The sequence below is a fragment of the Silurus meridionalis genome, chromosome 11 (genome assembly GCF_014805685.1).
Source record: "Silurus meridionalis isolate SWU-2019-XX chromosome 11, ASM1480568v1, whole genome shotgun sequence".
NCBI lineage: Eukaryota > Metazoa > Chordata > Actinopteri > Siluriformes > Siluridae > Silurus > Silurus meridionalis.
The window spans coordinates 16,382,666-16,409,993 of record NC_060894.1 but is presented as its reverse complement, the minus strand read 5'-3'; the positions used below and the strand labels follow the sequence as shown (position 1 = coordinate 16,409,993).

At 36.9% G+C, this 27,328-nt stretch overlaps 2 protein-coding genes across 3 annotated transcripts in view; one reads left to right on the top strand and one right to left on the bottom strand.

Moving 5' to 3' along the window:
* Positions 1–1,900: 1,900 nt before the first annotated feature.
* On the top strand, positions 1,901–23,478 carry robo4 (roundabout, axon guidance receptor, homolog 4 (Drosophila)). The gene is given in 20 exon segments (XM_046862049.1): positions 1,901–2,179; positions 5,641–5,967; positions 6,665–6,822; positions 6,941–7,061; positions 9,109–9,186; positions 9,189–9,246; positions 9,416–9,543; positions 10,978–11,087; positions 11,255–11,486; positions 11,921–12,042; positions 12,802–12,973; positions 13,240–13,431; positions 13,511–13,553; positions 13,647–13,762; positions 14,638–14,943; positions 17,523–17,627; positions 17,800–17,938; positions 20,078–20,281; positions 20,571–20,914; positions 22,755–23,478. Coding segments are annotated over 20 exon segments (3,195 nt in total). The 5' UTR covers positions 1,901–2,133; the 3' UTR covers positions 22,949–23,478.
* Positions 23,479–26,467: 2,989 nt separating this feature from the next.
* The window catches only part of robo3 (roundabout, axon guidance receptor, homolog 3 (Drosophila)), an 80,056-nt gene continuing 79,195 nt past the window's right edge, over positions 26,468–27,328 (bottom strand). For both annotated transcript variants that reach the window (XM_046861355.1, XM_046861354.1), the window contains one exon: positions 26,468–27,221. In XM_046861355.1, the coding sequence (XP_046717311.1) occupies positions 27,210–27,221 (12 nt within the window). In that variant the 3' untranslated portion in view covers positions 26,468–27,209. The remainder of the gene's footprint in view (positions 27,222–27,328) is intronic.

Genomic DNA, 27,328 nt, shown 5'->3' with positions numbered 1-27,328 from the left:
AGCTCAGGATCTCAAGGCTTGAAAGTATTAGAAATAGTTTTGTGCTCTCACTGATGATGTAAAAGCATTACAATTCTGTTGGTTGTCATATATATATATATATATATATATATATATATATATATATAATCTTTTGTTTCTTTTTTTTTTTTAAACAGATTTTGATGTTAAAATATAAAAAAAGTTATAAATTACAGACAATAATAATGATAAAATGCAAAACTTTTAAGGTGGTCTCAATGTTAATTGCCAGTTCAGTTTGAGTTTTTTTTTCTTTTGAGAAAGCATAAATGTATCTTACAATAATCCACATTTTACAGTAACTGTGATGTGATATGGGAACACTATCAGTGTTTAGGGAACCGGAGGTATTTCCATGTATTGTCTTGGTACTGAGACTTTCTGCTTTCCTGTTTTTGCTAAAGTACACAGCCATACTATATTCAAAACCACAAAAAAACTGCTTATGTAATGACTATCACAATTTTGATGGTAAATGGATTTTAAAGCACTTTTATACATAGTATTCTGCCTTTTGGTGTATTAACAACAAACCATTAAAACAACATGAGTGTAAAAAACAATCACAATAATAAGTGTGGAGGCTACACTAATATCAGTCTATCATATTATCCTCAAGTATGTACAAGATATTAATGCCAATATCTCTCTCTCTCTCTCTCTCTCTCTCTCTCTCTCTCTCTCTCTTTATATATATATATATATATAGATAGATATATAGATAGATAGATAGATAGATAGATAGATAGATAGATAGATAGATAGATAGATAGATAGATAGATAGAGAGAATTTCAGTATGTATCCCAAATTACCAAACATTATTCTATTGTATGTTTCTTTACAATATAATGTATATGTTGTTTGTATAATAACTCAGTGCCATGAGGATTTAATAAGTTTACTGAAGCTAATTCAGTGAAATATAGTTGACAAACCCATCACAGGAGATTTCATCTGTGAATATGAGTCTCAACAATTTTAGGGCCATGGGTTCATCCTCAAGTACCAATTGTATCCTTGAACAATCCACAGGTGGTTAAAATTAGATTTCCACCTACTGTACTATATTGTGTAACATGAGAAGACATGACATAATTCCTTTTTCTACCTTGATAAAATAAATTGTGTTTTTGAACTTACATGCAAATAAAAATCAGATGTTTATGTAAGTAACGTATACTGTCTCATAAATGTCTTTCTGAATTGGTGGAAATTCTGCACAAGACACTTCACTATGACCATTTTTGTAACAGGAATTGGGTGTGTGTTTGTGTGTGTGTGTGTGTGTGTGTGTGTGTGTGTGTGTGTTGGTTGGCAGGGGGGGAATCCTCTTCCTCCTCGTTTATTAGCAGTGGACTCAATTGCGCTGAGAAGTTTTTGAAACGGCAGGGACGCTAAATTCGAGAAAGCTTTTGATTGGACAGAATCTGAACGGCAGAATGACGTAATGAAAATAGTGACGTGCATTGTTGGCAGAGAAAGAGAGATCATATAAATTTTGAATGCATATATTTTCTAAATAAAAATGTTTTTATCTAGACGTTGTGTGTTTTTATGAAGTACAAGGAGAAAATAATAATAAAAAACAATAATAATAATAAAAAAAAAAATAATAATAATGAAAACAATGGTAATGATGTACAATTACTGAATTATGTCCATCCCAGGGTGTATTGTGGGGTATGGTTTGAGAGACTTTGTTTTATTATAAAGAAAGCTTTATAGTAAATAACATTTAAAACCCTTAAAAGTATATCTGTTTATACACTAAATGATGCGTGAGTTTAGACTGATAGGCGCCATTGCGCTCGCGCCTCTACCAGTGTGGGGAGTGTCCCAAATCCGGATGGCGCTATCTTTAACAGATGTGCTGAACTGTGTGTGTGTGTGTGTGTGTGTGTGTGTGTGTGTGTGTGTGTGTGTGTGTGAGAGTAAGAGAGTGTGAGAGAGGAGACAGACCGCTTCTCAAACTACTAACGGATTTATGAAAGGTGTTTTATATCGATCAAACTTGGATAAACTAAGGGAATTTGACTAAAGGAGACAGCTATGCGTTAAACTTTTGACCAGACTTCATTTCTCCGGTTTGCGCGTGCACAGAGCAGCGCCGATGTTCAGGGTGTACCTGGTTGCTGCAGTGATTCATTGCCTGCAAGGTGAGAAGTGTGTTTTATACTTAAATGTATTATTTAGGCTTGACACAGTGGATTGCTCTATAACGTTTAACTATACTGTCTATAACTATAATGCCTTTAAGTAAAGATAACAAGTGAGGTTTTTACTATGAATTTCATAGGATTGACTGAGTGATCTAGGGTTAGGTTAAGGTGAGTAACAGAAAGAACATCTTATATTTTAGTCTTATTTTAACCTTATACTTTAAATGCATTCCTGTTCAATCCATTTGTTTGTCCATTGTATTCTTGAAAGTCCTTCATTTCATAACAGATATCAAGTAGGTCATTTATTTCTGCCTGTTCAGGAAATTTAATTTTAGGAGACAATAGAAACTTTTTTTTATAGTTGATGACAGTTATGCCAAGAATGTAGCACATTCCACTCTACATTGTTGAGCTGCTTGCACATCCGTAGTGACCGGAAGCCTGCTGAAGTTGACAAACAAGTGTTTAATTTATTCATCTCCAATTCCAAAACATTTGGGGCACTGATTAAAATGGAAATAAAAACAGAATGCAATGATTTGCTAATCAAACAAACCATTATTATTATTATGATTATGATTATGATGATGATTATTATTATTATTATTATTATTATTATTATTATTATTATTGTTGTTGTTGTTATTATCTTTACAAAAGAACATGGAAAACATTTAAAATGTTAAAACAGGAAATGTATTGTTTTAAAGAAAAATAAGGTCATTCGAATTTGATGGCTGCAACATGTCTCAATAATGTTGGTACAGGGGCAACAAAAGGCCAGAAAAGTAAAGTGTTACTAAAAGTAAACAACTGGACGCATATTTTGCAGCAAAGTAGGTTAATTAGGTTGGGAACAGGTCAGTAACAAGATTTGGTATAAATAAAGTATATTATAGAGGCAGAGTAAAGATGGGCAGAAGTTAAAATTGTGGAAATTTTTCAGAATAATTTTCCTCAACATCAAATTGCAAAGACTTTAAATACCTTGCGAGCTGTAGTACATAATATCATCAAAAGATTTAGTGAATTTTGATAAATCTCTGTGTGCAAGGGACAAGGACATTAGTGCATGGACTGATTGTAGAAGTGTTAGGGTGCAGACTTTTCACAATCTGAAATATTTGGTGCATCATGAAATAAAAAATAAAATAAAAAATACAACAAAGAAGTCCCAGGAATGATGATTAGCTGGAATCCTGTATTAGGCATGAATGAAACAACATTCCTCTACCAAAATCCAGCAACTGGTCTCCTCAGTTCCCAGCTGTATACAGAGTGTTCTTAAAAGAAGAGGGGATGCTACAGATTGGTAAACATCACACTGTCACAAATTTTTGAGACATCTTGCGGCCATTAAATTCTAAATTACTAATTAATTTTTATTTTGATTACAATGGAACAGTTTAAACATTTGATATGTTTTTCATGTTTTAGTGTAAATCAAATATGGGCGTATGAGATCTGCAAATGATGGCAATGTTTTTATTTACATTTACATACTGTGTCACAACATAATTGGAATTGTACTATAGAATAAAATACTACGAAGTGGATAAAAGTAAACTATAGGATGTGACCCTATAACAAAAAAGGGTTGCTCTACCATATAGTAGCTGGCAAAACACAGTCAAGTGTGTTTGCATTGTTTCAAATGTGCACTCCCGTAATGACGTGATTGGTGCGTTTTTGGTGTTGGGTATAAAGGGATCATTGTAAAGGGCCAGTAATAGCAGTGTCTGTGCTGGAATGCTCTCTGCACAGGTGATGGATATCCTGTTAGGGCCTGATTGTGTTTGTAAGTGAAGGCCTTTTGTTCCTCACAAAAAAAAAAAAAAAGACCTGACTGCTTTTTAGATCCTCACAGGAAACCCATTTCCTCATTTTGCTCACTGAGTGGTCTTCAAGAGCAGGCATGTGACACAAGAGTTACGATGCCATCCAAGAATAGAATTTTGTTTATTTATATTAGCTTTAGGGTGACTTGACCCCTAGCTCCAAAGATGTCTAATGTTTAAAGGAAGATGGTTTTGATTCCATAGAATTTTGTCAACATTATTTAATCCTCAAGGAGACAGCTAGCTTTAACCGTTTAGGTTATTTTCATACTCAAGACACCAATGTTGGAAGTCCCGCTTTTGTAAAATGAAAACATATCACTTTACAGACACATGCACAGGAAATTCACTTCAGTTTTTATGACTTTAGTCCCTAGATAACAAATAAAAGTTGGGATGCTGAGAAACATATCAGATGTTTAAACTGAGGTAGTGTACTATTTTGAGGATAAAATTATGTAATTTTGAATTTGATGGCTGCAATACATCTTTAAAAAGTTGGAACAGGGCAACAAAAGCCAGGAAATGTGTTACTATGTGTATAAAAAGAGTATCTTATGGAAGCAGTCTCTTAGAAGTAAAGATGGGCAGAAGTTCATCTATCTGCAAAAAACTTTGTATACAAATTGTGGAACTATTTCAGAATAATGTTCCTATACATAAAATTGTGAAGACTTTGAATATCCTATCATCAACAGTGCTTAATATCATTTTATTACTATGTTTCAAAGAATTTGGAGAAATCTTTGTGCACAAGTGACAAGGGTGAAAACCAATATTTGTCAAAACAGGCATAATTTTCTAATGTAAATGGCTGCATAGGATCAGCAACACCTCAGAAATCATTTTCTGTGACCACAGTTTACTATGACATCCACAAATACAGGTTAAAGCTCCATCATGCAAAGAAAAAGCCATACGCGAACATGATTCAGTAGCACCAGTCTTCTCTAGGCCAAAACTTATTTAAATTTGACTAAGGCAAAGTTGAAAACTGTTTTGTGGCTAGATATTTAAAATTCTTTTTGGACACCATGGACAATGCATCCTCTGGACTAAAGAGGAGAGGGACCATCATTCTTGTTATCAGTGTTCAATCAAAACCTGTATCTCTGATGATATAGGGGTGAATTAGTGCCAGTGAAATGGGCAGCTTCAATGCAGGGTATATGGAGTGTTTAGAGCAACTTATGTTTCTATCCTGACAATAGAGGCTTCCATCCAGACAAATACCCAGTTTGAGCAGTTAGAACCTTGTATCAGATATGAATAGAACAGCATTTCTCTACCAAAACAAAAGCAACGTGTCTCACCAGTTCCCAGATGTACATACAGACTGTTGTTAAAAGGAGAAGGGATGCTACACAGTGGTAAACATGGCAACTTGGTGATGCTGGGATTTAAATTCATGACTTTCTGATCAACATCCTGAACACTAAACTAGCACTCCTGTTTGTTAGGAAACACCGGATCATCCAAGATAATGCAATCCTTGGGCACACAGGGTTAAATGCCTTGCTTAAGTGCCTATTGACTAGTAAACCTGAGTCTTAACCATTGAGTTATTGCTGTTTTAAACAAAAGGACATTAATAACAATTCTTTTCTTTTTCTTCAGGTTCCAGGCTGCATACTGATGAGGTTTCTCCCCGGATAGTGCATCACCCATCTGATGTGGTGGTGCGGTTAGGAAGTCCTGCCACACTTTCCTGCAGAGCGGAGGGAACCCCAGAGCCATCCATCCAGTGGCTCCGCAATGGCATCCCTCTGGAACCTGAGAAGATGGACAGCCAGTCACGGCCCATCGTCCTGCCTGAGGGTAGCCTTTTCTTTCTCAGTGTGGTGACTGGAAAGAAAAGCCAGTCTCATGAAGCAGTGTATTCCTGCCTAGCTCGAAACAGTGCAGGAACTGCAGTCAGCAGGAATGCCTCTCTGCATATTGCAGGTAAAAAAATCTGTTCATTTATTATTATTTAATACTGAAAGCATATCATCTTTTGTATTTTGTGGTCGTAACCTGGATGCGCCATATACTTGATAAAACGTGTTTTTTATTATGGTTTTACTGAGATGTCTCAGTTTGTAATCCATTTCCATGCCACTGTGCTTAATGGAGACAGACAGAAATCGATGAGCTGGAGCAGTATCATTTACTATTCAAACAGGATTTAAGCTTAAGGTCAGAACTGGCCAGAGGATGCGGAAGCCTCAGAAGATTTTCAGCAAGATTAGTTGGGGTCAGGTGTCAAAGTTTGCCCTGCTCTCAAACAAACATTGCAGTAATTGAGCAGTAACAACACTTTGAGTTTGGAGCTCAAACACACAGCTGCTCAGTGCATTTCGCAGTTCAGAGCTGACTGAGACTTCAGAGTGGCGCTGCCTGGGAAAATATTGGGCCAGTGAAATATAGTAGGTTTTCATTTTTACTAGTGAATACAGCAGAAATTATAAAATTAAAAAACATTGTACACTAAATCTTCTTATTTGTCTTTTGTTGATCCTTTGACATTTGCCTCAAAAACTACTTTTTTATAGAATTGAATGAGTTTGAGTTTGACTCATTGCGTTTGCTGTCTGCTTAATACCTAAAATATGTGAATTTCTTTATAGAAGAATCTAATGGCATTTTTTTTTATTTAAAGCTCTGCGTGAAGGCTTTCGCATACAGCCCAGTGATGTGGAGGTGGCTGCAGGAGAGGTGGCTATGATGAACTGCAGCCCACCTGTGGGACATCCTGAACCTAACATCACCTGGAAGAAAGATGGCATCCTTATCAACACCACAGATGAACACTACACTGTGAGGCTTGATATGTGGAGTAAAGACTGTAGAAGGAAGATGACTAACAAACCATGCCATTGTGCTGTAATAGAAGTTATTTATGGTGATTATTATCTTATCATTCTTTATTTCCCAGGAGCTCAATGGGAAGTTGATAATAGCTCCAGCCCGGAAGCAGGACTCTGGGGTTTACATCTGTGTGGCCTCAAACATTGTTGGAGTCAGAGAAAGCAGAGCAGCCAGGTTAACAGTTCTGGGTGAGCACTGTTTATATATAGTTATGCTGCCATTTTACAGTACAATTATCACCTGTAGCATTAATTTACAGTAATTTATACCAATATTTTCATATAGTGCATTCAGAAAGTATTCAGATTTTTTTTTTCACGTTGGAGATTTATACTGAGTTTTACATAATTACATAAGTTTTGCACAAGTTTTATCAGTGTGCTTTGCAAATGTATATATATATATATATATATATATATATATATATATATATATATATACATATACTGAAATATTACATCGACATAAGTATTCACACCTTTTGCTATGTCACTTTAAATTTAGCTCAGGCACTTTTAGTTTTTCTGGTTTTCTTTTTTAGATGTTTCTGCACCTTGATTGGAGTCTACCTGTGGCAAATTTAAATGATTAGACATGCTTTGCAAAGGCACACACCCACACACATGTCTATATTGATTCTAGCAGCATATCAGAGCAGAGAAAAAAATAAGACATGAGGCTGAGGGAACTGCCTGCAGAGCCCAGAATCAGGATTATGTTGAAGCACAAATCTAAAGAAGGCTACGAACAATTTCAGCTGCTTTAACATTTCTTAGTAGCACACAAATCTCCATCATTTAAAACAGAAGATATTTGGAATAGACAGGACTCTTTGTAGAGCTCGGCCAAACAAAGTAACCAGGAGAAGAAACTGGTGGCCACTCTGGTTAAGCTCCTGAGATCATGTGTGTCAATTTGTAGAAACTTGCAGAAGAGCAACCATCACTGAAACACTCCAACAATGTGGGGTTTATATCAGATTGGCCAAATAGAATCTTCTGCTTAGTATAAAATACCCAAAAGCCCACTTGGAATTTGAAAATCATTTCTTTCATGTATCTTGGCGGGGAAAGGCTTCCGTCTGGTCGCTCTGCCATAAAGCCCAGATTAGCTGTTGTGTTGGATATAGCAAAAAAAATATTATTCAGGCTAAATAAACATATTTAGGACACTATATTGACCATTTTACTAAAGAAATAGTTCAGGGTTCGTTTGTTAAATAGGATTATGTGAATGCTAGTTAGTGTTAGATCTGGTAAGAACATCATTTCTAAACAAAATTGGGTAATCTTTTTGAAGTTTTGTGAGATTGTATCTCCATCTTTTGTTGTGTTGTCATTAGGCCAATGTGAATTACATAGTACACATTTGACTTTAAAACTGAGGATTATAATAAGAAGAACATTTCGGCCGGACAGCAGGATTTCTTAGTTTGCATTTTGATTTTCATCAAGTTTAAAATGCTATCCATTAGCTTTCTTTCCATAATTTCTTCAGATTACTGTAAATATTTTACCCAATAGAAAAAATAGACATTCTAACTGATATGTTAAAAGACATTTGAAGTACATACTACACATCTACTAGAGTAGAAAGAACACTTTTTGTTTCTTTTGCAATAAAAATAGCTTGCTGTGCCTGCTGAGGTCAAAGTGTATATACACACATCTAAATAAATAAGAGAAGGTAAACGCCAGTAAAATTAAGAAAATCCTATCCTGCTTAAACCCTTCTTCAGTGAAGAACTACAAATACGCATAAGCATAGTAGCAAGAAATTTAGTAAGACTATTTATTGATAAAAAGTTCTGACTTATGATGTTACAGATATATAATAATATAGAAATGTACTAATTGAAAGATTAGCAGAAAGTCAGAAAAAAGTACTGATAAAAAATAGGGCTATTTATCGTTGTAGAAAGCTAATGCATTGTTGTTGAATCGTGATTTTTTTTTAGTGAATACTGAGATAATAATCAAAATACATACAACAATGATTTAACATAAAAGTTTTTATGTAGAATGTATTCAGCTTACATTTTTAGTATACTTATTATTCAGAAGCGTTGCTATTATTATTATTTAACAAAATAGCACATTGAAAAAAGTTTCAAAACCACACTTGTATACATTTGAGTCTTTAATGCATGTAATAAATGTACTATTTTGTATTTGTTAAAAAAATGCAATATCTATGTGGTAAATTAAAGCGACCTCCTGTGTTTTTGCTCTCCAGAGAAGCCTGTGTTACTCCGTGAACCCCAGAATGTTTCTGTGAGCTTGGGAGAGTCTGCACATTTCTTCTGTGAGGCTAAAGTGACCCAGTGCCAATGGTGGAATGGAGTAGAGAACAGGGACCCTTACCCAATGGCAGGTTAGAGACACTAGCATTTAGATGTTACTTATAGTGACACATTTCTTCGAGTTTTTATATGCAACAGATCAATAAGTGTTTTAATGTTATGTAATAAGTCTATGATGATTGGCTTAGAGCCCAAACAGTTTTATAGGTGTCCCTTCTGTCTTGTGCTTTGTTATTTTAGGTATTTGGTTAATCCAGACCAGAGTCTTCAGATCCACTATGTGACGTTGCAGGATGCTGGAAGGTACACCTGTACTGCAGTCAATGATGTAGGCGAGTCTAAAGCCAGCGCTCAGCTCTTTGTGGAAGGTAAAGGAATATTAATCATAAACCTTGTCTGTACAGCAAATAGTGCACATAGTACATTTACAGTAGGATACATGTTAAGTCTGAAAGTATTTGAAAAGCAAGGCCACTTGTATTGTTTTTGCATCACACATCACACTGAAGATATTTGGGTTTGTAATCAAAAGATGAGTACGAGAAGATTGATCAGAATTTAGACAATAGATTAGCTTTTATTTTGATTTGTTAATCAACTTTGGCAACAATTTTGGCAAATTCTGCCAAACACCCCAACATTTAAGTGAGCAAATGTATTGGAATACTAACTCCATCATGGTGATTCTGTGGCTTAATTATTTTTTTGTTGCTTTTCCTTGTACCTCAGCTTGCAGTTGTGTGTTTTAAGAAGTTTCTCACTTTGGTTACTCCTCAACAGGTGTTTAATTGACTCGGACAGTCAAAAACCTTTCGCTATTTTCCCTTGATGAAGTTTTGTTGTGTTGACTGTGTGTTTTAAATCATTGTCTTGCTCCTTGATTCAGTATTTCCTTATAATTGTTTTGCAGATAGACAGATTTTTTTCTGTAGGCTATTATTTATGTAATTTATATTTGAATGCAGTTTGTCTGGAATTTGACCATCCTGTTTAATTAGACACTGCTGAGGCTCTGTGGGTAAAATGAAGGTGCTGTGATCAATAATTAACTGGACTCTTTTTTGAATCTGGTGTTCTAACTAAAAGAATACATCTAAAAAAATATGTAATTCTATAACAAAAAATAAAGAGCACGACAACAATAAAACGTAATTTTACTTGAATGGCTTTGCAATTAAAAATCAAATTAACAGTAAATAACATTACAAAACCATAGTTGGCAATGCAGTATATATATTGGCTTTATATATTTTGATAATTTGCTTATATATCATTAAACTACACATAGAATTTAAGAATTGTATATGTATCTCAAAGTTTTTAAGTTGGTTAATTCTTGGAGTTTTTATTTTATTATAAAAATTTAGTTTCACTTTAGAAACATATCACAGATCACAGTTGAAAAGAACTATGTACAAACAGATGCCATGAATGCGACTACTTGTATAAAGGGAGAAAAATAAAAAATAAAAGTCAGAAAGCCATAGTAATCTAGCAACATCACAGCAATATTTATCCAAAATCTAATAGTGTTGTGCTTTGTGCCGTTGAGCCTGCCAGTGGTACCTTATAACAAGACAATGTCTCTGAAGTATGATAGCCAAGTAAAAGTTGTGGGAGTGGATGGTTCTATCTATAACTTCAAAATAGTCTTTCTGGCATCAGTACTTGAGTCGCTGATATGACTTTTTTTGATAAGCATTCAATTGGAGAATGAAATCACCTAAAAATAGACAAAATCAGGGGATTTAATTTAAGTTCTGGTAGTATATCATAACACTTTATCTGTACTTTTGCTTTAGACAGCAGCAGCCAGAAGGACCTGCATAAAGAACTATCTGCTCTGCGCATCAGTTTGGAGAATGTCACTGTTCTGAGAACTGCATCTAACATCTCACAAGTGACATGGAAGGTAATTTGTACATTATCTTACTGATTACACTGGCACCATCTTAGCTGCACTGTGCTAGGAGTAAAGTTTATATTGCGGTGTCATTTAGAGAAGTGCATATTGCTAAACAGTAGGATTGATTTGTATGTGCCTATTTTAAAAGCCCTATTTTGTCTCCTTTTGATTAGCTTCAGTCATCAACTCAACAATTACACTACTTGGATGGCTTTGAGGTACTGTACCGCTCTCTCCTGCCTGCCAGTTCTGATTGGATGGCACAGAAAGTGGCCCACCCTGCACTTCAGACCCACATCGGTCCCCTGAAGAGGGGCTACAAATATGAGTTTAAAGTCCGGCCTTATGGGAGCAAACTTTATGGCAGAGAAAGTAACACAAGACATTTGAGAGTCCCAGAAACTGGTAGGTTATCAGAATGTGTTTCATGGCATACTAATGTCTTATAAATACATTTGTAGGTTTAGAGATATTAGCAATAAACAATGGTGTTTATGTTTTTTAAGTTACTGCTTAGTCTCACCTCGACTTGCAGATATTCATGTTTATTACTTAGCAGGTTGTGACCCTGATAGTGATATAAACCTACTGAACACCTTTTAGATGAATTGTTATGCTGATTGAAACTGACTACATCACACAAATGAGCACTGTGGAAGCACCAGTGGAAAACTTTTCAGAATAGTGGAGTTTGTTTTAACAGTAAATGGGGACTAAATATGGGGCCTAAAAAGCACTTAGAATCTTATTGTCAGGTGTCTACAAACTTTTTGTCCACATGTTGACAATGAAATATGTAAATGTTTTCAAATACTTTAATCGTTATGTTGTCTTTTCAGTTCCCAGTGCTTCTCCTCAGGATGTGTCTATAACAATGCCTGCAGAACACAATGACACGGCCCAGCTGAGCTGGGAGCCCCCGCCTTATGAGGCTCACAATGGGATCATTCAGGGGTACCAGGTAACACAAATGCACACATCAGTTTTACTTTATTTATGCATTATTGTGTTGGTCAGCAAATCTAGTTGTACTAATAATGCTTTCCTATGTCTAACCCTAGATTTAACCTTTGCAGAATAAAATGAGATCTGTTGTCAATTTTAGAGTTGGTACAGTAACACAGTGGTTATTACCAAGTTAACATTTAGCTTCTTGTGACTACAAAATTTCGAATAAAACATTTGGTAATAATAAAACTCTGCAAAGTATCATCTTAATAGTCTCACAACCCCCTAATCCCTTGTTTAATAGAGACATTAGTCCAGGATTTAAAAAACATTAGTCCAGAATAAAAAAAAAATTAAAAAATCATTTGTCAATTGTCGTTGTTGATGTACAGCAGTCTATTTTTTTAAACAATGCATATAGGATTACTATAGATATTTATTTGAATATGCTTTTCAGTGCTGAGAAAAGAACAAAAATGCACCGGTCTGACCTTTAATGAAAACCCAATGGCAGATATTGGAATTGCTATAAGTTATTATAAGTGATGTTAGTGTGTACACATTTGTTTTTTTCTTGCAACATAGAGATGTGTTAATGATTATCTGCTTTAAGTTTAAATAGTATTAATACTCATGTACAATCTTATTATATTCACAGCATAACAGAGAAATGGCACATGCCATGACATTTATTCATTCTTGGAAAGATATACAGTAGATGCTGAAGATGTTTGTGCTGTATTTTGGATCTGTATTGCATTGTGTGTTTCAGGTCTGGTGTGTGCAGGAAAAAGAACAGCAATATCTGAACTGGACAGTGGACAGTGGCACACACACACTGGAGATCAGGCCACTGCAGGCTGGCAGGGTGTACTGGCTCCGGGTTGCAGCAGTAAACGGTGCCGGAGTCGGAGCTCAGACAAATCCATACAAACTGCTCATAGGTACCGTTTATACCTTGCAGATTTCACATTTAAATGCTTGCATTTTTATGTAGCTTGTTTTCTTTTGGCAAGACTAAAAAACTGGTGTATTCCAGTCTTTCTGGAACATTCTCTGTTTCAATATGTCGTTTCTCCCTGATCGGCTGATTTCCATTCTGCACTTTCTCTGAACATTTGCAAACATACTTCAACACTGTCAAATAATAAATGTTAACCAAGATATGTGTTATTTTCTCTGTCTTTGGCCTTTTCTCTCTCTCTGCCAGAGTTAAAGCAGAAATCAGTTCCAGGTCACGAAAGTTCCTTGAGCATGTCTGATGTTTTGGTGTTAATGAGGGAGCCAGTGTTTATCGGAAGTGTGTGCGCCCTCTTGTGGTGCATAATGATGGTGACAGCTGCTTGTCTGTATCGGAAGCATGTCCGACCCGCCAGTCTGAGAGACAGACATCACAAAACAGGTTAACATCAAATTTGCAACATCTACCATTGCTTTTTGGCCATCAAGTCTTCAAGGCATTTTGTCCCCCTTTTGTTTAGGTTTATATAGACTTGCTAGTGAAGATCTCATCATCAAGCACAGGTATGATTAAATTTTTGTTTTTACTTTGTTTTGTTGTAATTTATCATAACATATTTGCCTTAGATTTCATAATTTTTTTGTGCTCTGGATTAGGATGGCAGCACCTGATTCTCCATGGATGTCAGGACCTTGGAAACCTGACTTGAGTGGTGAACAGTTCCAAAGCCTGTGGACACAAAACCAAGAACAACCAGATTTCAGGAGGACCAGTGAGTCAGAACCAATTAAACTAGAGCTAGACTCACATTCACTTTGACTTATCCTTGTTTGAGAGCAAAAGTCAGATTCTTTGCTGTAACTCTGTTTGTCAAGTCCAAGTCAGAGTGAAATCATTGTGGAAACTATTAGTTCACTATTACTATTGGTGGTAAAAATAAACAAGAAATAGGCCAAACTAAGCCCAAATAATAATAGAAAAATCAACAAGGAGAAGTTTACTAAGAATTGAGTAATGTACAAATAAATTATTTTTTGTGCTCCTTTTACCAGATAACTTTAGCTTGGTCCTCTTGTTCAGTTTTTTTTTTTACATGTCGTTTTAGCAGCTCGCATGACAAAAATTACATAACTTATCCTTTCTGCAGTTAAGTCTGGGCTGAATGTTCCCACTGAAACTGAACTGCACTAGGATTTGTTAGGAAGTTATTATTCCTCGATCCAGTCTCAGACCAGATGTTTTGCTTCACACTTGAATGCAACTTGTGGGTTCACACCCTAAACACACCAGAGTAAATACAACAAAGCTTCAGTCAGTTTACCCAAATAGGGTAAATGGTTTCTTATAGGTGGTACACTTTGACAAATAGAATGACCAAAAGATTTTATATATACTGTATATATACTATATTTATATCCTAATAAATGTCATTCTTTCCAAATTAAAACTAAGCATTTACTGATTATGTGTTCTATATAAAGCTGTAATCTTGTACACATATTACTTGTGGATATATTAACGGAGCATTCTCTGAGCGCATGTCCATAATTATAAGGCAAATCGCAGATTCTACTGAAGTCTAATTATAAGCATTTTCTGGTTATAATATAAATCTGTCCTTGTTTCTTCTCTGACTTGTGTCCACAGTTCTGCCCATAACAGAAAAAAAAGAATCATCTGTACCTATAGTGCCAGACAACTGTGGCGTCTATGGCACCTTCTATGTGGATCTGACTGGTAACCCCATGAAAACCTTTAACAGTCCAGGACAATGCCCCAAAATGCCTCACCTCAACACGCAGCAGCACAACTCAGAGACGATACGCATCACTCAACCTGCTACCAAGTCACCTGTCACAAATGAGTGCCAAGTGCTGCCATGGAAACGGGCTCTTCCTGCTCAGCCCAATATGGGTGTTCGAAAGGAATCCTGGGAGAAAAACTTTAAAAGAGGTGAGCTAAGCAAAATCTGATTTTGCAATAAGGAATAGAAGAAATATAGATTTAGTGACACAATGCACCAGAAAGCCATTGGTGGTGACCAATACTTTTAATAAAACCTCCACCTCACTGATTAACTTTCGCATCTCCAGTTTTTGTTTTATAAACAGTTTTAACAAGTGCACTTTCCTGTCAAGACTTGTTTATCTGAATATGACATTAAATCTAAATATTGAAATACTCAGAGCCTCCAACATACAAATCACATTGTTATATGCATGAATGAACAATAATACTATATATTTTGCATAACGGTAAATCGGTTTAATAAACAGTACAATAAAAACAACTTAACATACTACATAGTAAATGTTGGGAAGCTAGGAAGCTAGCTAGTTTGTCAACAAATGTTAGCAAGAAAGCGACACATGTAGTTATGTAAATTGCAATTTCTATTCTATTCTATTCATACCACAAGGAAGCTTCAGGAGACTTCAGGATATTGTATAAACCTTTTGACAAATGTAAAAAGATTTTGGGATATTTTCAGTTCATATGTGGGCTATTGTGGTAACTCCACATTCATCCAATAAACATTATTTTGTGGTATTGTAACTCAGTTAGGCAAACAGACACACAGAGGGACAACAAGAAAGCATGATGCTAAAAAAAACAAATTAATTGTGTCCACTCGTGGCCCAGGTGCCTTAATCCAGTATTTATAGCACCAAAACCAGAAATGTTCATGTACATTTAGGTCATGAAGTACCTGTAGTACTGTAGTACATGTATATAGAACCTTATAGTATGTGACTTCAAGTGTGATGACTTTAAAGTGAAGTGCAGTAAGTAACAGGAAACAGGGTGATATGTTAAACAAGTGGTAACAAACAGCGCTGGATGAAGTACGCAAACCATGTACTTGAGATAAGGTAGAAATACCCTAAGTAAAATATTACTCCACTAAAATTAAAAGTGCTCCCTTAAAACTTTCACCTGAGTAAAAATAGAAAAATATTAGCCTTCAAATGTACTTGAGTATCCAAAGTGCTATGACTTATTATGGATATAATGTTCCTATTATCATTTTTGTCACAAGACTCTTTGCTTAATCAACTCAGTTTATGTGAAAAGACTCTAATGTTACTCTTAGCACACCGATGTATTAATAGAATGATATTACAGTCGAACCCACTTATCTCGACCTCGGTTAACTCGCCAAACCTATTAAGTCGACGTTTTTGAAGCGGAACCGCCAAATTCTCGCTTTCTCTTAGCATTTTTTAAACGGTTATGTCGATAAACACAATGGGGGGCAAATTTGCCAATTAACGTCGGTTATGTCAGGAATCCCCTGCCACACCCCCTTCGGCGGCAGCGTTCCCCGAAGCACCCTGCTTCTTCTCCCGTGCGCTCCTTACAGTCATGCTGATCACACACACCTGACTCTCATTCACTCACTCATCCCATCTCCTATTTAAGCCCCTCACCTCCACACACTCGTGGTCCGTTATTGTTTGTGCATGATCGTATGTGTTGGTTCATGTCAGTCTGTGTAATCGAGTATACGTATCCCGCTACGTACCCTTCTTCTCGCACTCCGCATTCTCTCAACGGCACCCGGATTACCCCGATCCTGCTGTTTTCCATGTTCACGCTGTCTGCACCACGTTTATCCGTTGCTGCCCAGCGCTGCGGTTTCCATAGCGCGGATCCGTGGATTCTCTACACGAACTGTCTCTGCTTTCACAGAACTACGTGGACCGCGCTCCTGGAGCGCACCACTGGATATTACTGCTTCGCTACAAGTATTGGTGGATTATCTCCTAAGTATTCTCAATAAACTTTGTTTGCGATTTCTTCGGCTTCCGCCTCCTTATCTGCATTACAGGTTATCTCGATCCGCATGACCAATCAATCAAATCGCGGCAACGCTGTTGTGTAAAAAAACCTCCAAAAACACGTGCATGCACATTCTCATTTAATAACGCACATCATGTACATAAAGAAATTTCAAGCATGTTAATATTTCGGCGCCATATTAGTTTTCGTTTATCTCGATCATCGGTTATCTCAACGCTTTTTGGTGTCCCCTAGGCCGCCGACCTAACCGGGTTCCACTGTAATTGAGTCTAACACTGATATCTACTAAAATTATCATAAGCCCAAAACCTTCTTTTCAACTACTTCCATAATATTACGCAAATAAGGCCACAGGTGTTGTGGCAAGTTAGAGTCAGGGGTTTCTTCAATCATTTATTACTTTTAAAGCGTTCTGTTTGCTGTTGATCTGACGCTGAACTGTGTGTTCAGGCTCAGTAGATATCACCAAGCAGCAATCAAAACAAGTTTAAAACAGAGCGTGCGCTCTACCCTGAATTGGTGGCTTGCTGCGTGCTTGACCAGTAAGTTATAAGGGATAATAAGGGAACGGTGTGTATACACTTGACATCATATAGACCTGACAGTGTATAATCACACGTGTATTTCTTTTTTTTATATTCTTTTTCTGTAAATAATTTAGATTAAGAAAGGACTGGATGTGTTTTAAAGAATTCTGTGCCTATGTTTTGTTTGAATGCTCTTTCCAGAGCTGCATGCAGTAAAGAGTGCTCCATTAGTGCCTGTACACCAACAAGCGCTGATGCTGCGCAACACATCCAACATCCATCAACACAGACTCAGCCAGAATCCAGGTACACTGTCATTTAAATGTAGAACTGCACAATTAGATATCTTACACATATCTAATGTTTGTGTAGTGTTTTGCATCTCCATATGTTTGAGCATAGTGTAATTTCAGAGCTGTGCAATAGTAATGCTATAAATGGCTCCTGATTTCTCTCTGATTTCTCCTTGCTAATATAGTGGGAGTGCCCAACAGCATGAAACCGTTCACTTCTCCCAGGATTCTGCAGTACTCTGCCTCACTGCGATTGGTCGATTTGATGCCCACTCCTCCCCCTCTGCCTACAGATGACAACCACAGTGTCAGCTCTGAGGACGAGTGAGAACAGATCAATATCTTTCTCCTTATAGCATAAGAATAAAAGTTCATTATTAGAAATGCTGTATAATGAATTGAAATCTGTATATTTATGAGAAGGTCACTTTACAATTCGAAAAAGAGCTAAAAGGAAGTGTCGTAAAAGGAAGTGGTAAGAGATGTGATTGGTTGAGAAAGAGATTTATTTTATAATTAAATTATGGTTAATTAAAGTGGCATATCTAATCTTGGGGTAGATATATTCTTTCTATTCATTCAATTTTTCTTCTATGCTACACAGACACACACCTAGCGTATATCCCATCCCGCTTTTGGCTTTATCTGTGTCTGATTACACCAGGCACCAAGGTTACATGAGTGCCTGGTGTCTGAGGAAATGAACACAACTGACAAATATACAGAACATCAGATTAGGATGAAATAGGTTAGAAGGGAAGCATGGCCCGTCAATCTGCTCATCATATTGATGAGTCTGATAGTAGAGATGGTAGTAGAGATCGTAAAATATGTGGGACTTAAAATGTAGAACCTTTTTGAGATAAGTAGTTGTGAGATGGTGAAGTGCTACAAAGTTGGAATCAGTCATTTTAATTGAAAAAAATTCTTATATTAATCAAATATTTGCATTTTCTTCTCGCTGTGGAATCCTGTGGTCTGTAAACAGGATCAACATATACCCTATCATTTTATTTCTTGTTGGAATTAACCCTGACTCTTCGGCAATCAGTCAAAGGTTAGACTTGTTCAACCTGGTTCCCTCTATAGACTATTTTATAGCTTTAAACATCAGTAGTTTCATTTACAAACTCAAGATGATATAGCACTATTTATAGACATTTAAAAGACCAACTCTGATTGCAGAACATGCAAAGATTCTCTGTCGAAGATATCATGTATTTTTTATACTAACAAAGCTGTCTGAAATGACCAATTGTCTACAATAACTTCTTATACACTTCTTATAGCTTATATAATTTCATATACCATGTTGAATATTATAATAGGGGAAGGCCAGAAGTTTTTTTTTCCCATTTAATCTACACATAGTTTAAAAAACAATATTCACAAGAGAGGATTTGTGACTAGACTGTCATTAAGCATAAATGGAAGAGGAAGTCTTGCTCTTGGCCAGGAAACATTTTTCGCCTACAGCTCACTTTAATGGACTTGCTGCTCCACTCTTCTCATTAGAGAGTCTGGATGTGTGTCAAATTAAAATGCAGCAAGAATTCACAGACACAAAAGGCCACGTAGACCTAAAGGCCAGAAACTAGATTAGAGACCAGAGGCAGAGGAAGTGGCTTACAGAACACCTTCAAACACAGTATGAGTTGATAACAACCCTCAGAAAAGTAATGTTATGTTTCCAGACAGAATGTCACCATTAGAGACAGCACAGAACCACTATTCTTTTTTTTCTAATGCCAATTTGTTTTCTATAGAAAGACACAAAAATGTAATTAAAGTGACTATTTAGGCTATTTCAAATAAAATAACTATAGGGTGATTGACAGTGACCCTGACCTGGAATAAGCCTTTACTAAATAAATGAATGAATGAATAAATAAATAAATGAACATATGAATGAATGAATGAATGAACAAACTTAACCATATCAAATTTATTTGCATTAAATAGTGACACTATTAAATAAAATCAAAGAACTGAAATTTCAGGATTTTAAATATATTTATGAACCATATAATAAAATTGTGTAAACAAAACATTTTGCAATAAGAAAAAGACACGTGCAATATTACTACTTGGAAATTAGATTGACACCATCTTGAGTCACAATTTTTATGCTATATAATATCAGCTCTTTGTCCAAATGATTCATGAGCAACTATTGGATAAACCTGCTTTTGCGTTAGCAACTTGTGAATTGATCGTTATTAAATTTTTTACTGCTGCACAGGTATTATAAATAATTGCTCTTTTTTGAAACGCATTGATGAAGGTTTTTAATAATGACGAACAGAAAGAAACTGATCCAGTTCCAGTCAGCCTTTTATGTTTTTCATCTAATGTCCATCAATAAAATCTTTAAATATTTTTAATAGTTATAAAATGTATTTGAATTTAGATTTCAGGAGCTATTGAGGCAGATACACTGTAAATAATTGTCTCTTTTCTTAGGTCCAGTCGGTCCACTAAGCTGACCGTGGATGCTGGCTCTCTGCAGTCTGTGTGTGCAGCTTCCACTGGCTGTCCCTCTCAACACAGTCCTTCCTACAGCCATCTCTCTACAACCTCCTTCTGTCTGTCCACTGGTGATGACCCGGACGACACGATGAGCACAAGAGCACATGACCAGTACTTCAAGCTCACTTCTAGACACAGGTGAGACCATTTTTTGAAAGCATATTCTTGTGTTTACTCTGGGTTCTCTGGTTTCATCCTGTAACTGGATTTTTAACCTGAGAAGTGTGTTTAAGAGCTATTTTTAGAAAAGGCCTGCGGGCGACTCATGTAGTCCTTGCGGGCAACCATGCACCATGTTGGTGACCCCTGCTCTAGACCTAATACTGTGCAATTTACACACTGTGTCTGAAATAAGAAATATATGAATCATATCTGAAATATATACAACATAATTAATGATCTAATGACTGTGTGTCTTTCTCTTTAGCACACTGAGTGAAAAGTCTTCTTCCTTACCTCGGCCCTATTCCCCCACCCCCACTTTTGGGTACATATGTGGACCATCTGAGTTCGACGCACAGGTTGATGTCGACGATGAGCTGGAGTGCCAGGCAGTAGACCCACAGAGAACAGCGATGAGAAGCACATCCTCCTTCTGTTGCAGTGACTGGGAGGGCTCACTGTGGAACAGCTGGGGGTCAGTGTCTGAGGACAATACGACGAGTAACAGAACGAGCATCATCAGCTCTTCAGATGGCTCCTTCATGAACGACGTGAACTACGCTCGCATCATGGCCTTGACAGCTGAGTCGATGAGTGGAACTTTATCAGGCAAGTGAGCACCTGTTACTACTAACATCTGTAATTATGTCAAATTCCCATATTTAATCATTTAACACATTTAACATAATGCCATTAAAAAAACATATACCACGTCTGTACTCCTGAGCCAAAATAAATGTCAAAAGACACATGAAGCTTTTAATGCTAACTAATAATAACTCATAGTTGGTCAGTAAGTTAGAAAGTGTTAAACATATAAATCAAGAGATCAAACACTATGTAGTTCAGTATGTGGTTGTGGAGACATGGCTCAGGGAGGATAGAATGGGTGGCAGATGACAAGTCGAAAACAAAAAAAGCTTTTGCAACAATCACATCCACTTACACATTTTATACACACACACATACACACTCTGTCCTGCCTGTCGATCTCTCTCTTGTTTCTCGTCTCTCTCCTTTTTATCCTTGTGCAGCTCAATGCAAAATAGCACACTTCCAAAAAATTATGCACAGGTGTATGATCCTTACCACTCGATTCCTCCTGCTCTACCGTTAATGCACAAGCTCGACCACATTCCTGCACATTCCCATGGTGTTTGGTTAGGTTTTAAAGAAAGAAGGGAAAGTAGTTTTCCATTCAGTGTTGATGGCTCCTTTTAATTTAATGTACTGCTTTTATTAGAAACCCTTATACAGAGCGACGTTCATCTCATTTATACATCTGAGCACTTCACTGAGCGACTTACCAGTCAGAAGGCCAACATCTTTACCTCTGAGCTACCACTTACCCACAAACCTGACTTTAAAAATTTGACTGATGTGCAAAGGAATAAAAGTTGTCCTACTTAAACATGTGAATTTTCATGGTCTCAGGGATGCATTTATGAGTTTCTGACCAATGATTTGTCAAAACTTTGAAACCATTGAAGGTTTTACCGTATTACTACTACTACTACAAATAATAAATCATCATAACCCTTCTAATCTATTACAACACATTTATTATGGCTTGAAAGGTATGGACTGAACAAATTGTTAAGATTTTAAAAGATTAATCAGAATCACAACTAATTGTATTGGCTAGTTGCGGTCTTGTTAACACAAACTAAACCACAGTTTAAATGCATTTAAAACATCTGAATTAAATGAAATGTTGATCACCTGTAAAATTCGACTAAATTACCAGTTTATTGTGTTTAATTATCTAAAAGCAAAACTGCAGCATTTGCATTGAGAGTCCACTAGATGGCGAAATGACCTCAGTGTTGATTCCATTATTTTTTTACACAGGATTAGATTTCAGATGAGAGGCTATTTGAAGAGGTTTGTGCCATTGCCACTGAATCACCGAAGAACATTTTACTTTATAATCTCTTCTCTTTGTACTGTTCACTGCACATGGATATGATTTATTGTCATTTACACCATTACACTTATCTTCAAGCCCAACTTCCATAAAGCCCCAGCACATACAGCATGCATCCCCAACTCAGAGATAGCACCAAAAAACAGCGTTATAGAGATTAGACGGCTAATAATTTAGGCCATATCTTGCGGCTTTAGCTAAAGGATATGTAGAGAGGGAGGGGGTTATGGGAACAATAGTGGCTCTCAGGAAATTGAATGGGCGACTTCACCGTTTATTGAGTCACCAAATTAATCACATTTCTCAATAGGGTTGTGCAAAGTTCCCATTTACCAAATTGTTTTTTTCCCCTCCTTTCTCTTTCTCCAACTAAATGAAATTGCTTGGGCATCTCTGTAAAAGTAGGAAGGTTTTGTCGACTGGTGCAATTTATTGAAGTGTATTGGACCATATCATTTAGGATAAAGTGCAATAGTGAATATCAAGGTTGTTCATATGTTGTGTTTGTGTGTGTGAAAACAGATTTCTCGCCTCCCGGGTCTCCGCTGAGCGTGCTGTTCCCCCCACGGGAATGTTTTGGGGAGGTGGACCCTCTCGCCATGTGGGATTGGAGCACAGCCTGGGTGGGTGAGAGGAAGGCCCAGTTTAGGGCGTCAACAGAGACGTCCCCGAGCACAAGAGCTGAGCTGGTGTATAAAAACACCTCACAAAGATGATCACTCTGTCTGCTGCAGTCTGTATCGAAACTATGGTCGTGTACTTGAAAAGAGTTTTTCATGACTAATAGTGTAGAAAAGGCTGCATATGGTCTCATTAAAAAAAGCTCTGTACAGCAAACTATTAACTCAAATCTACAATGTAAATAAACCACTGTTATTTAATACACAGTCTCACAAATGCTGGGACGTTATAGCCGTCTGAATAGCACAGGAAATATTCAACAGCAGTTTTTATTGTTTCTTTTATGTACTTTTTAGTTTTTAGTAGAATTATAGCTTTCTTTTTTATGTGTGTTCTATTTTTTTATGTAAAGCGGAAGGTAATATCAACTGAACAAAAGCCACCCAACTGAGATTTGTAAGCTTAGATCCTACTGACATGATTACGATTAAGATGACATATTCCCTGAATTAACTTAAAAAAATTGATTTCTAATGTCAAACTAAATTGTTATATCTGATATATTTACTAATTCCAATGTGCACTCAAAAAACTTTTAATACGAATAAACTGTGCCTTGGTGATAGGAGCGACTGGCAGCTTTCCTCTCTTATCAGAACAGTAGTTTGTGGTGTGTGTGTGTGTGTGTGTGTGTGTGTGTGTGTGTGTGTGTGTGTGTGTGAGAGAGAGAGTGCGTGTGCGTGTGTGTGTGTGTGTACATATGTGAAAACATAAACAGGGTGTTTGAGGCTGATTGGGTGAGTTTGGGAATCAGTTTAGAGTTTAGTTTTTTTACAAACAAAAAGCATTAAATCATACAATGCTGGCCAGCAGCCTGACACACATGCACACACACACACACCAAGGACGGATTATATCCTGTCCTCCTTAATCACTCCCCATGGCCACATGTTTGGGCCCTTACACACACACACACACACACACACACACACACACACACATATATATATATATATATATATATATATATATCCATACACATATATAGTATTTACACACACCAGTATTTACACACCCGGCGAACGCCTTTCCGAATCCCTTCAAATGACCCCATTTAAATGGTCATTAATGTGCAACACCTGCGTAATAATCTCCCCTCTCTGTCTCTGTCTCCTTCCTAAATGAAAATTAAGCTCCTCTCTGCAGAGTGGCGTCCAGCTGAGCTTGGCTTCCAGGCCAGATCCATCTTTCTTGCAGGAAGATAACGTGAGACAAACATGAGCGATGTGGAGCAAAGAACCCTTGGGAGCAAACCTTTTTGGTGACCCATATCTGCTCCAGAGGATTAGATTCAAGAGTCATTCTGTCTTCTAAAAGCCTCAGGTCCAACACAAATCCGCTTGTCTCACTGTAGTGTAATTAAAATATTCCCTGAGTATATTTTAGAACTATTTATTATCTTGTCTGTTGATTAATGAGAAATTATTAAATCACTCTTTGCAGTTTTACTCGATATAAATAAATATGTGAAAATGGAATCTGGAAACGCTCCAAATTCCTCCTGCCATCTGCTGGATATTGCTCACATTAACTGAGTTTCTCATACTTATTAATTGTGTATGTGTGTGTGTGTGTGTGTGTGTGTGTGTGTGTGTGTGTTTCTTATCTAAGGCTCAGTTTGAACTCTCTTAGCAAACCCTGCATCATTCACAAAAAGGAATGATGCAGGACTTTGCTAAGGGAGTTCAAACTGAGCCTTAGATAATCTACTACCATGGGAGGACTCCATACATATACACATATACACATACACACACACACACACACACACACACACACACACACACAGGAGCAGGAGCAGGAGCAGGCAGCAATGGTCCACAATGCACCTTTACATTGTGGACCATTGCTGCCTGCTCCTGCTCCTGTGTGTGTGTGTATATATATGTGTATGTGTATGGAGTTTTTCATCCAGGGTTCCCAGTTTCCTCCCATGGTAGTAGATTGATTGGCAATGCTCTATTGCCCCAAGGTATGCAGGTGTGTATGCATGGTACACTGTGATGGACGGCCATCCCTTCCAAGATATATCATTCCTCAGACATAGTGTTCATTCTAATAGGCTTCATCTTTACTGCACCCATAACCAGGATAAAGCTACTGAACTGAAAGAAAGCAAGCCATGCAAGAGTTAACTATAAAAAAAAGTCATATTTTGGGTTCCGAGGTACTTGAAATCTTTCGTTTGTACTGGGAAATGATGATTTATAGAGTTTGAGTGAGGTTATGTAAATGAAGGGTGGTAATTGTAGATCTCTGGATGAGTATTTTTTTATTCAGTTTGACACTTTGAAGGCCTTAGGTGGCTCGCTCTCATTTTATCCGTAATGCACCACTCGTCCGTGCAGCTGGCCGCCGTTACGGGCCGGCGTCTTGTCTTTTTAGCGTGCTCGCCAGTTGAAACCAGTGTTTATGGTAAAATAAGCCAAATGTCAAAGCGTGTTTTGCTTCCAGAACAATCACCTCTTAGTTTTCATGCTGCAATCGCACACACTTTGCATACATTAAACGAACAATAAAGTGAAAAGCATCCATCTCTCGGCTGGGTAATTAACATGGAAATTGCCGTGCGGTATTTTAACTGCTCTCTGCTCCCCTCCAGCCCTGATGGGCGTGTCACAACGACACACAACTAATGAATGAGCTTGTGATTTATGGATAAGGAAACCTCTATTGAGAGTGAGTGAGAGAGAGGGATTGTTTATATGTCTGTGTCTGCTTCTGAGAGTATGTTTCCAAAGGTCACAATTTCATCCATATCTGTCTAATCGCACAATGATGGTCAGCAATACATCACTGGAAAAAGCACTATTACTCAATGACAATGATAGTTAAGACCTCTGTCCAGTTTAATTCACACAAGGGGCAGGAAATCTATCCAAATGAAGTTCATTCGAAAAGCTTTCAATAAGGTAAAGATCTGTAACATGATAAGCAGCTCCTCGCACTCAAGCCTCTCAAGTTATCCTTACTCTTTTGTCTCTCTGTAAAAAACTCTTGTCATCTCAGGCCAGCGTGTATCACATAGAAGCAAGAGAAATCTTTTCCTCCTCTTTCCACCATTTCCTCGTCACCCTTCAGTTACCTTCCTCTGACTTTCCATTTCGGTTTCTCTTTCCAAGTTCACTCTTCACTTTCTCGTTTCGGATCTCTTACTTCATGTCCTCAGGGTTGTGTGTGAGAATCTTTTTTTTCTCCATGTCCCATTCTTTCGCCTCTGTCTGCTTTATTTTTACTCTCCACTAGTTCCTGTGCCTTCATTCAGCCATTTTTCTTGTCACATTTGAAATCCTTTCCTCTCGTTCTTCTCTGTGCTTTCGCTCGGAGCTCTGTGCCAGTGGCATCGTGCCTTGTTTCCATGAGCTGAACTGGCAGATGGAAGTTAGATCTCCTTTATGGAAGTTTAAGCTTTAAAGAAACTTTAAAAAGTTTTTTCTTCTTTACATCCTCCACTCACTCACCACAGCCGAAATCGTGTAGACCATTTTCTAGTGTTAGTATACAAGTAATTTTTCAACAATTTTTTTCGAAATTAATATCGACTCCACATATGGTTGACCAAATGGGTTTTTATTTAATTTTTACAAAACAGCAAGGACTACCAAAAAGTTAGTCAGCGGAACAGATTTGATTTCCCTTTTTTCTGAATAGAACACATTTTCACACTTTCACTGAAGCAGTCCTTAAGAAAAAAAGAAAGAACAAAAAAATTTAAAAAGAGAGACAGCCTTCCATGACAGACAAACACAGTAATGGAGTTTGGTCAGACGTTTGTTTGAGTGGAAAAAAATGAAAAGCTAACGATGTCCTTAGCTCAAACACACATTGTGCTCTTTATCATTTGTTGCTCTTCAACACAACAAGAGTGCAATATCATGTATGGGATAAAAAAAAAAATACTGTGTACAGTTCTACAAAAAAAAAGCAGTTGGCACATTCAGACGATACTTTTTTTTCTTTAGATCGGACAGTTCGACGTTTTCTTTTTGTGTCTTTTTTTCTTATAAATACAATATATTTCTTTTTTCTCTATCTGGACCTTCGTGTAAAAAGCTTAAAGAGAAGACTATTTACAGTGACAATGGGATTTCAAATGGCCCCATGAAAGTCATAAATAACAATAATAATAATAACGCAATCAAACGTCCATGATTTGTATCTGATGAGGCTGATAATGGATCTACTCATCCTCAACTTCCTCTCTGCTCATCTGTTCTTTCAGGCAAGACAATGCGAGAATACTGACGGCTGTGTTGACCGAAGTTTTTTTTCCTTCCCCTGTTTATTGGCATTCGCTTATCTCATCTCCTATAAATAAAAACAAAAAACAAACAAACAAAAAAATAGGATTAGAAGGAAAAAAAGACAAAATAGTGTTAAAAAAAGCTCTTTTCTAGTCAAAACAAACAACCAGC